Source organism: Leiobunum rupestre, chromosome 9 (genome assembly GCF_980474605.1).
Source record: "Leiobunum rupestre chromosome 9, qqLeiRupe1.1.hap1, whole genome shotgun sequence".
Taxonomy (NCBI): Eukaryota; Metazoa; Arthropoda; class Arachnida; order Opiliones; family Sclerosomatidae; genus Leiobunum; species Leiobunum rupestre.
In genome coordinates this window covers 44,795,412-44,808,830 of record NC_143392.1, presented here as the reverse complement: position 1 = coordinate 44,808,830, position 13,419 = coordinate 44,795,412, and the positions used below count along the sequence as shown (strand labels likewise).

The following is a 13,419-nucleotide window of genomic DNA, read 5'->3' as shown; positions in this document are numbered from 1 at the left end:
TTATTTAATTTACGCGGCCCCAAATCGATTCCTTAAAAAAAATGTTTTTCTTGCTATTTTAGCATTTTCATATTTTTACTTAAAATAATATGAATAAATGAACTTGCCTCCAGAGCTGCCACAATGAGCTTTCTTTCCGGTACAAATCTGTTTATATTTAATAGAATGTAAATTGTTTTCATTTGTATTTTCTTTGATTTCTAAAGAAATGTTGTTATTTCCAACATTTTAATAAAAATATTCGATTACTTTATTTCTATGATTTAGTTTTTCAAAAATTACTTTTATTTCAAGAACTGATTGCCGTAGAGTTTTCGGTGTGGACTTACTACCATATCGCCATTCAAGTTAATTGATTTATTAATTATTTTTAATTCATTAAAGAAGTGTTTCATAAAACCAAACATTCAACTTAATACTGACAAGTCTATTCCCAGGTAGCAAAAACACGTGTTAAACACGTGTTAAACACGAGTAATATGATAGTGCGGTACACGTGTGGAGTTCACGTGGGGAAAACGGCGAGCCTGTCACCCTCAAACACGTGTTTCAGCACGATTTGATAACGTTTTTCGCATGTGTGCATACACCGACCGTCCACGTGTGTATACCCCGACCATCCACGTGTGCATACACCGACCGTCCACGTGTATATTCATCAATAGCTACGTGTGTAAATACTTACCATGCACGTGTTTAAACACAAATCGTTCACGTGATCATATACTGATCGTCCACGTGTTTTAACACCTGTTATTTAAGTTTAGGGCATAATTCAATACACGTGTTCGAACACATAATTTGTTCCTGTATAGCACCTTTAATTGTACGTGTTCAAACACCGTAGTAACATTAAACGAACATCGAACTTCCATTCTTTAACCCTAGTAATTATCCTACACTCATAAATTAAAATATTGCATTATTGTTAATTAAAAACACCCACAACTTTTTCAATTTAATTTCTTTTAACATACCCACCTAAAATTAAATATTAAATACGATTAATAAATTTTATGTCCAATATTTTTTAATGAAATGAATTTGTTAATAAAAGAGCAATATGAACAAAAGTCAAAATTTATAGGTCAGAGTTCCCAAAAGTAGACCTATTCCGCCCTTTTGGGGCTCATCAGTGCTGTGTAGGAACTCTGGCTATCTTGGGAAATCTGCCGATATCATTATAACTAATAAACAATCAGAGTTCCCTATAAGTGAGCAGTCTATTGCAACTTATAGTGAAATTCTTTCATTCAGCAGTCATCTTTTACGCTCGGGCTTCCGTTGAATTCCAACATTAAGATATTTATATCAAAGGTAAAAAAATTTAGGCCAGAGATTCCAACAGTAGACAAGAACCAGACGTACGACGGTCAGAATACACACAATCCTTCTAATGTGTTAAGTTTGTTTGAGCTATTAACAGCAACCTGCTACGCCGGTATCACAACCAAAATATATCCACGGTAACACATATATACATATTTACACTTATTTGTTACTTCTAATCATACTTTGAAAGCATCGAAGATTCCTTCGATCAGGGTCACTCTTATTTTTTACTTCTGATCACACTTATTTGTTACTACTAGTCAGCCGTTGAGTGTCACACTTATTTCTTCTGGTTATACGACAAAAACCATTTCGATCAGTTCATACTGATTTATTACTTCTGATCACACTTATTTGTTACGTTGAGTGTCACACTTATTACTTCTGGTCATACGCCGAAGACTAGGTCGATCAGTGTTTTAAAAACCTTTAAAACACGCGGAGATCCCGTGTGAAATTACACGAACTGATTTTCGTGTAATTGAACATTTAAAAAACACCTTCAGGGCACGTATAAATTCACACCAAAATACATTTTCTTCGCGATTGGTTTAAGCTTTCTGGGTTACCACTAATTTACTAATTAACTTTGAGTTACATTGCTCTTAATTACATGTTAATATGAATTATTTTAGCTGTTTTCAGAATATTGTCCTACCCCAAACATCTCAAATTAAAATGCGGGTTCTACCCACGGAGTTTGTTAAGCCGTTCATTGTTCAATTTGTCAACAGTGAACATTTTCTCAATTGAGTAGTTTCAGAAACACATAGGGTGGTAATTCCCGACACTTAATATTTTGTATTTATTATTATTTTTTACAAATAATAATAATTACCACATAAAAGGTCAAGTGGAAACATTTTTAATGGTGTGCAGCAAATTTTTTAATAAAGATGATATATTTACTAAGATATCAGCCTAATCGAAGAGTTCAATTTATTAAAAATATTACTAAATCAGGACGGTTAGTGTTAAATTCCGAAAGCTCGAAGTCAATTTCGAACGCACTAGTGCTTTGTCTGAACGTGCAATTATAATTCTGCATAAACCTGGATTTGAATCAGAAAATCATTGGTTTATAATTCCACACTCAGGGAGAATGAATATGTCGAGACTATCGATGGACACGTTGAGGCTCTAACCCCGTCACGCTAAGCGTCTGAAAACGTTATTTTTAAGAACCAATGAGATAATAATAATAATAATAATAATAATAATAATAATAATAATAATAATCAGCTAGGCTAATACCCAAGGCACCACCTTAGGCCCAAGTCATCTAGCGACTTATAATGCCTTGAAACAGGTGGCCGGGTTACAATGCGTAGGAGGGTGCTAGCAAGCCCTTCATGCCGCGCGAGCCAACAGCTCCCTACACTAACTATTACCGTTGCAGTATTATTTGATTTTATTAAAGCGGGGGACCCTACCAGGGGCCCCAACGGGTGGAACTGTAGACACGCTAAAAATAATCTTGACATATTCATTCTCCCTGAGTATAAATAAATACATTCTCGGTAACATCAAACATCGAAAAGTACCAAAAAAGTAAGCAATTCATTGAAAGTTGATTGATAAGCAACCTTAAAATCTGCTTCATCGAGAAAGTGCTCATTGCCACTACCAAAGGGAGAGACGTCATTACCCCCAACAATGTTGGGTAAAATACTTCGTTCTCAGCATTTAAAATAAAATGCTAGAGTAAGTATTTAAAATAAAATAAAATATTTTAGTACTTCAAAATACAAAATACTCTATTTAGAAACATTTGATTTAGGTGACAATAATTGCGCGAAATGATTATCTTTATATTTCTCATTTAAAGGGCAACGGCCACACTTTTCCAAATATCGCCTTATTTGCATATCAAAAGATCCACAACACGTTCAATTTACTTACACGTACCTTATTTTGTCTTAAAAAAAATAGTTATTCGCCCAAAAAGAAAAATAACGCCTATTATTTGGGTTTAAATTTTCGCCGCCGTCATTAGGTGTATCGTCAGCGCCAGCAAGAACTTAGTGAGCGAATTTCGAACTAGCCTTACTTTTGAAATAGTGCAATTTAGGCTTAGGTCTCGTATAACTGGAAGACGCCACGCGTGCAAAATAATAAAAAAAAATGTTATTCATCTTCAGCCGCGCGCGTTTTAATATTGTTTTTCAATTTTAATCAAGCAAGGAGTGTCTCACCGATTTCTCACTAGGTGTCGCAGCGGACGTGCGCTTTTCAATTTCCTGAAATTTCTTTAGTTTATTAAAAATTACCCACTTAATATTTTTGATGCGGTTTTCGCCATAAATTTTGGTTTTTAACTGGCTATAGGGCTATCTAACTGGATAAAGCTTGACTCTTCCCCTTTAAGAATAACTAAGTTAAAAGCAAAATATGCGTAACATTACCTTTTGAGAAATCACCAATGAAAAGCAAAATATGCGTAACATTACCTTTTGAGAAATCACCAATGATAATATTTAAAATTGGCCATAGCTTTTAAAACTTACTCTCAAATGCTTTAAAAGATTTGATATTGCATTCGTTTAAGCCGAGAGTAAAGAACTGCGACAAAAAATACATGTTGCTTTAAATTTGTTCGTAATTTTATGAAAGCTAAATATATTGTTAAAAAATATCCATTTCGAATTTTTGGAAAATTATCATTCTCTGACTATGGGGGAGATTCAAAATTATTTCTTAATTTTTTCACCAAAGCCTGGCAGTTTATAGGCACCGAAAAAATTTTGGTTACAGATAATACAAACGTTTGAGATATATAAAAAAAAACAATATGAATAAAGTAAAAAGTTAAGCACGGGAGGGGGTAAGATAGGAGCGTAGGGTACGGGCGAAGGAATGTTTTGAGGGTAGAGACACTAAGTCGTGAGGGAGGGAATTCCAAACGGCGAGGGTGCGGTGTGTAAAATGGCGCTGGGGGCATAAAGTGTTAACGCGAGGTAGGAATAGTTTTTTGTTGTGTCCACGGGTGGAAGTCAAATGTGGGCGCTCGAAAAATTAACCTTCATGAAGGAAACTGGAGCCTAACACAATCGAGAATAGTTCGGTTAGGTCATTTGCTTGATGTCTTTCTTGAAGCGTGGGAATGGATAGGAACTGTCCGCGATCGTCAGCCGAGACATCGCGCAGCTGAGGGACAAGCTTAGTGAGCCTATTTAACGATTTATTAATGAGGGTTATGCCCTTCTTGAAATGTGGGGATCAAATTGGTGACGCGAAGTCCAGTAGTGGAAGAATAAAGGTTTGAAGAGGGTGTTGATCAGTTTCGGGGACTTGAAGTGAAAGTCCTCCGGGTCATGCCAGTAAACAGGTTTATCTTTTTGGCCACAGTGCGGCAGTGATCGGAGAAGGACAGCTTCTCATCAATGTGAACCCCAAGATCTCGGATGCAGCTCGTTGGTGGTATGCCTTGGCCACCCAGAAAATAAATGTGACGAGAGTTGTTTTTTCCAAGATGAAGAACGTTTGATTTGGATGTGCTTGTCAAGAGCACGTGGATGAGTTTTAAGTCGTCTGCGATTAAACTGACTTGGGCCATGGTGGAAAGAAGCTGGTAGACTATTGACGTAAATGGCGAAGAGCAGGAGGCCAATACCGAGCCCTGTGGCACCCCGCTGTTAACAGGACGAGAAGAGGACTTAGCACATTGAATGACAACCCGTTGAGATCGTTGGGTCAGGAAGGCCTGTACCCAGCGAAGGGGGTAGCCTGAGATATCCGCTGCCTGGAGACTCCGGAAAAGTTGGTGATGGGGGATGGTATCGAAGGCCTTCTGAATATCGAGGTAAATCACGTCAACGGCGTGCCCAGATTCCAGGAGTTTGATGCTTCCAAAAGGTTCGTGGTACAAGACCGTTTGGGTAGAAAGCCGTGTTGATTTTTCGAGAAGAATGACGAAGCCATCAGGGTTTGCAGTAGAAAGTCTTTGACATGTGATCCTAGGAGTTTGACCACCTGACTAGTAAGACTGATGGGCCGGTAATTTTGGGTTATGGTTGGGTCCCCTTTCTTTGGGATAGGAGTGACGTAGGCCGTGCGCCAGTCTTCGGGTACAAGACCCGTGCCCAAACTTAAGTTTACTATGTACGTCAAAGGGCCGACAATACTGGTTGCAGTACGTTTTAAAAAGTTGGGATTAATGTTAGCAGGGCCAGGTGCCTAAGTTTAATATAGGCCTTTCAATTTTTTCAGTACGTCAACATAGGAAACTTGGAAAGAGTCATCTGGAGAAAAGGCTGCTTCGCTAGCCTTGTCTGTGGGTAGAGGTCGGCGTTTGGATAACAATTAACCGTTTGTTTGGATAATAACTATAAACAAAAATTATCCAAAAAATAATCAGTTATTTTTGGCTTTTTCCCATATTAAATCGTTTTTGTCCATGGATAATATCCGCGGATAAATGATTAACCGCAATTCTTATGACTAATTGAAATTTTGCCAGTTAATTTATCTGCTCCGCCGGGTAGAATTGTACTATTGGGGACCCGCCGTAATTTTGTTTTTTATTTTATTTATTTTGAACATTCAATGGATAATACAATTTTATTAAAAATAAACCCCCGCTTTTCGAGAAACATTGAGTATTTACGTTATATTTCCAATTTCAGTTATATTCCAATTTCATAAATTCCGCTTTACTTTTCTGCTAACTTTTACTTTGAGATAGGTCTAGTAGAACACGCGAAACACACTAGTGGTGTACAGACAATACGAAAACTTGGTAAAAATAGTCTAACCTAACCTACGCGAAAAAGTAGATAAGTCCATAATTAAAAGGGATAATATAGCTAAATCCTAAACAAATTTGAAGAAATTTAAAAACTTACTAATAACTCGTACCGATAGGTCTTCGAGCAACGCGAAACTCGGATCAAATAGATCTTCGAGTAATAAACTAAATACTCGAAGATCTATTTGATCCGAGTTTCGCGTTGCTCGAAGACCTATCGGTACGAGTTATTAGTAAGTTTTTAAATTTCTTCAAATTTGTTTAGGATTTAGCTATATTATCCCTTTTAATTATGGACTTATCTACTTTTTCGCGTATTTTATCATCCTTCTCACAGTCCATAGGTGGTTTCTTCTAATCTAACCTAACCTAACCTAACCTACGATACAATTATATTGGTTAGGTTAGGTTAGGTTGGGTTGGGTTGGGTTAGGTTAGGTTAGGTTAGGTTGGGTAGGGTTAGGTTAGGTTAGGTTGGGTTCAATATAATACCATTATTATTATATCATTTTATATTACAACAAAGATATCAAAACACACTAGTGGTGTACAGACAATACGAAAACTTGGTAAAATAGTCTAACCTAACCTAACCTTACCTAACCTATGATACGATTAAATTGGTTAGGTTAGGTTAGGTTAGGTTCAATATATTATCATTATTATTATATCATTTTATATTACAACAAAGATATCAAATCGTAGTAAAGTTCAAAAGTAGTAATACTACCGTCATGTACCCTACGATATATCAAAATTTATAATTAGGACCAAAATTGCGCTGTATATTCTACATATATTAGGAAATATAACGGAATGTATGAATTTGGAAATATAACTTAAATTCTCAATGATTCTCAAAAAGCGGGGGTTAATATTTTATAAAATTGTATTCTCCAAGGAATGTTTAAAAAAAAATTTCGGCGGATCCCGAATAGAACAATTTTACCCTCCGCCGACCTCTATCTGTGCGAGATGGTATTGCTTCTTGTGATGGAGTTAATACAGATACAAAGTAGGCGATAAACGCATCCGCATTGTCGTTATCAGCAGTGATTGGTTTGTCATGTAGTCTTAGGCATTGAACCCGAGATTTTGACTTACGCTTTGAATTGATAAACTTGAGAAAAGCTTAAGAGTTTGTTTTCATATTGTCGACAGTGACGGATTCAACATTTTGTCTGGCTTTGCGGGACAGGTGCGAAAGATGATTTCTAGCCTTTTTGTAGTTATCATGAGTGGCGAGATCGGGGGATTGTAGCTTCCTGTGTTTTCTGAAAGTTTTCCAAGTTTTTTCCTTGGCGGCTTTGGCAAGACGGAGCTCTTTCGACGGAAATTTTCAAATACCAGACCTTTTAATGCGGAGAAGTCGGCTAGCGGCAGAAAGTAGTTCAGTGCAAAAAATATCCCAGCATTCCGAGACAGACCGAGAGTGAAAGACAGTGGGCCAGTGGAGGCCAGAGAGATGGGCATTCAGATTTCCGTAGTCCGAGTTGAATAATCCACTCGCGCAACAGGGAGTTGGGGGTTGGGAAGTGGAAGTCGCAGCTTAAGAGAGATCGCTTGGTGGTCGCTCTTGCCCAGAGTGGAGACCCATTGCACATCGTTGACGAGCAGCGGATCATTTGAGAGCACCAGATCCAAAGTGTTGTCGTTATGTTTAGAAAGCTGAGTGGTGACGGATACAAATTGGTGAAGACCTTGCATCGTTAATACATCGAGGAAGTCGTCGTCTGCTTGCGCAGTGGTCTGTGGTAGTTCAGGGTTGAAGCAGTTTATAGTGGAATAGTTAAAGTCGCCCATTAAAAGTAGGCATACATTTTGTGAGGATGCATTGTTGTTAACGTGCTGTAAAAGGTGTAGAAGGTCCGGTTTGTTATTGAACGAGGCAGAGCGATGGACGCACACGACCAAAAAGGAGGCCGACCGAGTGTGGAGCTCAATAGCAGAGTAGTCAAGACCATTATAAGGTTTAATTTTGCAAGATGAGCAGGAATTTGATAACAATACATCAGGAACTGGGCACGATCGATAATCATAGGAGACGTAGATGGCGGTACCTCCCCCGGACGTGGAAGTCGGACGATCCGAGCGGTATAGTACATATGAGGGAAGAGCTAGTTCAGCATCAGGAAGGTCATCCTTAAACCAAGTTTCGGTCATTGAGATCAGTTTAGTTTCGAGCGTAGAGACCCGTAAATAAAGTTCATCACGGATTTCTTGAGTGCGAAGGCTACGGGCGTTGATGAGTAGACAGGAGGGCGGCAAGGTATGTAATGGTGAAGTGGTTATAGGTAATGTGGTGGGTAATAGGGTAGCAATAAGAGGTAGGGGTGAGACGGTCAGCATCGTGAATTTGACCCCAAAGGTATGTAGTTCGGCGATATATACTGGTTTGGTGAAGAGTGCTGGGAGCCGGCGTGTTGAGGCGGGCAGGGAATTTGCCCAGGGGGGAAATAGTGTTTGTTTGGTTGATGCGACGAATGAGAACGCTCTGTAGACGAAGAGAATACAGCAGGTAATGCGGGATACGTGAATTCGGAGGAACTGAGCGTAGGAGTGTGGGTGCCATACAGAACAGTATTGTAGTGAGCTTGAGAGTGTGTTGCATGGAGAAACGGATGGATAGGATGCGCGGAGTTTTCCGGTGCATGATGGGAACTGGCGTAGGTTAACTGCTGTAACTGATTTCCCATGACAGGCGAAGAGGTTGCGGAGTCAGAGTGAAACTGGGGTCGCTCAGTGTTCGTAGTATATTGGGAAGCGTTTTCGGAGGGGGAGTGAGATTGATTTGGCAAGGCGGGAGGGAACCTCATGGTGACCAGGACAACCTTATAGTTTCGAATACAGAGATCCGATTCTTCGTTTTACAGGCGCGATTTGAGTTCTTCGAACGCGGTATGATAAAGAGTCTGCTGTCGCTTCGTCCGATTGGGGCGAGTTTGAAGTGGGTAGGTGCGGTCTTGACGGCAATAGGAGATATATTGCATGAATTTTGACTTTTGAGTTCCATTTGAGAGTAGTACTTTAAATGGTCGCGGGCGTCCAGAAGCAGAGGGTCTGTCGTGTGGGAGCCGGAAAAAATTTTCGAAGGAGGGGAGGCCACTCTTAGTGATCAAATCAGCCAGCAACTCCCGTCCCGTAATTTCAGCCTGGGTTGTTGGATACTCTGGCACGATCAGAAGCAATACGTTAAATTTCCGAACATCCTCCTCGCGTTTATCTTCAGCCTCTTGCATTTCGGCATTGGATTTATCCATGTATGCTGATTCACGCTTTTTTGGGCTAGAACGGAGGGATCAGTGATCCCTGAAGCTGTGCCAAGCTGTTGGAGCACAGGGTCTAGTCGTGCAAGGACGTCTTCAGCGATAGAAGTGGCCTGGTTATCTAACTTCATAGTAACCTCATTTCGACAGGCAGAAAGTCCATTTTTTACAGAGGTTTCTTTTTTTAAAAAACTAGGAGAGTTCATTCAATTTAGCAGACTGAGAGTGACTGAAAGCGTCGAATTTTGATTCGAGGAGTTGGACAGAAGCGGTGAAGGTGGTTATCTCAGCCTCAACATGCTTCAGACCAGAATGCAGATCTATTATAGCTTTAGTGTGGGTAATATCGTTATCTTGTAAGTGGTAGATTGTGATTTGGTGAGCTCAGCTTGAAGAGTGATTTGTAGAGCAGAGATATCGCACATTTTGCAGGTGAAGGGTGTGTCATCGTCAATATACAGTACCAAATAGAGAATAGTTGTCGAATTGCTCCCAACGAAGACAGGTGCATCTTATCCAATCCAAATTCGACGTTATATTATCACGGTGAGTCCTCTCTGTTTTGTCCTTGGCCATAGTTGCTTTGTCTATACAACGGCTACTCCGCTAACCCTTCTGATTCAGCTTTCCTCCCCTTGGCACAGTCAATTTGGCAGTATAGTTTTTTGGAAGACGTATCCATTTCACATGAAAGATAAAACTGCTCAAATGACATAGAAAGAACGTTATCTTCGAAACACAAAGCCACTATATTCAGCGCGGTATCGGTAGACAACTCACTGGAACCACCCCTTATTATCGTGGTGCCGCGTTTTTAAAAACATTTGAAATCCACAATAAGAATATGGGAAAGAGTTATATGTTGCATTGTAATATTTATATGGTTAAAAGTATTTTATTTTTTATAATTCATTTTTTATTTAAAATATAATACTAAATACTTTTTAAAAATAATATTTTTAATAAAATACTAAATATTTTTTAAGAATAATATTTTAAATAAAATACTAAATATTTTTTAAGAATAATATTTTAAATAAAATACTAAATATTTGTTAAGAATAATATTTTAAATAAAATACTAAATATTTTTTAAGAATAATATTTTAAATAAAATACTAAATATTTTTTAAGAATAATATTTTAAATAATATACGAAATACTGAAAACGTTCCCTGCCCAAAAAATTGTAGAGGTTAACTGTGATAGTAAATGGCATGTAGGGCTTTCCACGACCCTCCTTCGCATTGTAATACGGCCCCCTCTTAGAGGCCATAAATTCGCTCGATGATGATGCCTTTGCTGATTATCATAAAAATTAAAGAAAGGATTAACCATTATAGTAGAAAACCACTACCGTTAACACTTCCATTTTGAAGTTGGTATTTGTTAAAGAAAAACAATTTTAGATGAGAAAACCAAACAATAACATGCAGATAGATCTTTTTGTAATGATCGTCAAAGTTCCAAAAATGGGCACGGCTGTTGTCAACGTACTGTTAAAATCCTAAATTTTATATATCATTACAACACAACCGCTGAACCTATTTCAACGTGGCTAAGATTTAACAGTATGTACGGTCAATTGGTGGTTTCCCTTTAAGTTGATTTTTCTAACTGCGGCACTCATGGGTTTTGATAACAACATAAAACACAAACGGGCAAAATAAACTATTATAGTTAACTGTTTGTACATGTACCTTGATTTTTGGTACGTGGAATCTTCGTAGACGAAAGGAGTTTTATCCTATTGCCAATGATAGATCTGAGATCGTCCACTTCATTGTAGAACCCTTCTACAAGCTAGGAACGCATTTCATGGAAAATGCGCGTGACAATATGTATGGAAAATATAAAGAATTTGATGCTAATAATGCTTCCAGAAATAAACCTATTTTTGATTAAAAGCATAACATTTGAACTTAACCGTCAAATTAGACTAGGAAAATTAGACCAAATATATCAAAAGAACTAGCTAAGGACCCGTTTATTTTAAAGATAAAAAAGCACTATATAGTTGCGCTTATTATAGCTACAAAAAAAAACAAATAAGTGAAGAAAACTGATTGGAAAAATATATTTGTAAGTCATCGCGATTTAAATCGCAGGTAAATACTATCACTTAGGAGCCACAAACACACAAGAAGAACGCAGCTAGCCTTTACACGGCCTAGCTTTTTCTGGCGTACAATTTTCATTGGATGTGTTTTTTGGAAAATACTTTTACTGGTGGGGGGGATATGGAATTTGAAATTTAATGAAAGCTTGGGGCAAAATTTACGTCCATTAGATGAATTTGTAGCTCTTACGTTCGATGAGGTTGAAATAAAATCATTATACGAGTACAATCTATTTTATTTGAAACTATAACAGAAATTAATGTTGCTGGGATTTAATTTATAGCTTGCATGTGTGATATGGGTGGGGAAAATAGGGGTTTGTGGCTTTAACTGGGTGCGAAAATTAATATAACATTTATTAATGTAAGCCCAAAAAATGTTGTTTACGTTTTCGCAGATGTGCCCCATTAACAAAAATTAATACGTTACTGGTTAATTGATGTAGTATTTATACATAATGATAAATCGATTTACAAAAAACCCATTAAACATTTACTCGCAAACGATTGTTCGGAGATAAAATTACTCGACTGCATTTAAAATGTGTGAAAACCACTTAGCAGAATTTAAGACTGGCGGCCGAAGTTTTTATCACATTCACTTGCCACTGCTTTTATTTACATCTATGGATATTTTTAATAGCCACAGCAGAAACAATTCTAAAACCTTAAAGTGTGGATTTGGCGTTCTTTATGATAAGCAAGTAAAGGTTCTGAAAGAAATGGAGATAATTTTTTAAGCAATGAGATGTGCTGGTGAATTTGAGTACTCATAACATCAAATTCAGCAGATAGTAATAATTTGCACAAAGTCTTTGTCCGATTTATATTTAGAATTGAATAGGCAAAATTATATTTTGACACACCGCCTTAATCAGGGCTGTTTGGAGAATCTCTTCTCTCAGTTGAAAACAAGAGGAGGCCAAGACGATCACCCAACACATCTCAATGCGTTATACTGAATTGGAATGAAAATGTTTGTGAAAAATCCAGGGTGAGTATAGTGAGTACAGGCTAGCGCCAATACTGTCTCTAAAGGGAATGAACAATATTTCGTATCAAATGTCTTTCAAGAAGTATTTGATGAAGATGATTTAAGTGATATATTAAGTGATAACAGTAGTCATTCTCTATATTCTCCCAGTATTATTGACACCATTTTAAGGGTTAAAAGTTAAAAAACCAATAACGTAATCAATATTGAACCCCAACATCACTAAAAACTTTCCAAATATTATTGGTAAATAATCTGAATTCGAAAGTAATGATATTTCGGGCTATTTTGCCCATAAATTCCCTGCAAATTAAAAAAATCTTACATTGAGAACAATTGAATTCTCTAAATTTAATATTACGAATGATTACCGTGGGTTTTGGCTCATAAGAATCCCCTACATTTTATTTTTTATACGATAGTAAATGTTTTAACATTATTTTTCTAAAAGATCATGCTAATGACATGTTAAAAAATTATATAAGTAATATAATGGGTAATGTGAAAGGTGTTGTAGACATATAGCACGAATTTTCTCACTACCAGAGATAAATCGTGCATTTATTTGTTAAAACTAGAACTGTCATAAAAATTAATTATCTAAACCAACTACACAATGATGTTAAAGTTTTGACGGTCCTTCTCACAGGAAGTGCCGTTATCTCTTCTCACGAGTTCTCTTGAGATGAGTGAGAAGACCTTCGATAAATCTCATTTGGTCCAAAGTTACTGTTTATGGCATTAAAAGTCGTTAGATGACTTGGGCCTAGGGTGGTGCCTCGGGTATTAGCCTAGCCATAAGTGGTATTACTCTAAGTACCCAAGACGCACTGTTCTCTTAGACGTGTTTTCCACTTTTCGTGACGTCACCACGTGAGGTGGTTCAGTGGGCCGTTGCGAGCGCGAAAAATCCTCGAGAGAATCGAAGAGAGAAATATTTGAATTTTATTTCTGCTAGTGG

General features: G+C 37.5%; 1 protein-coding gene across 1 annotated transcript; it reads right to left on the bottom strand.

Annotated features, from left to right (window-relative positions):
• Positions 1 to 4,609: 4,609 nt before the first annotated feature.
• On the bottom strand, positions 4,610 to 7,552 carry LOC149928518 (uncharacterized). Its single transcript, XM_090157895.1, has 2 exons — positions 7,427 to 7,552; positions 4,610 to 5,308 (listed from the first exon to the last, which is right to left on the bottom strand). Exons 1-2 carry the CDS (start codon positions 7,550 to 7,552, stop codon positions 4,610 to 4,612), a joined length of 825 nt encoding a protein of 274 aa, XP_090014021.1.
• Between the last annotated feature and the right edge of the window lie 5,867 nt (positions 7,553 to 13,419).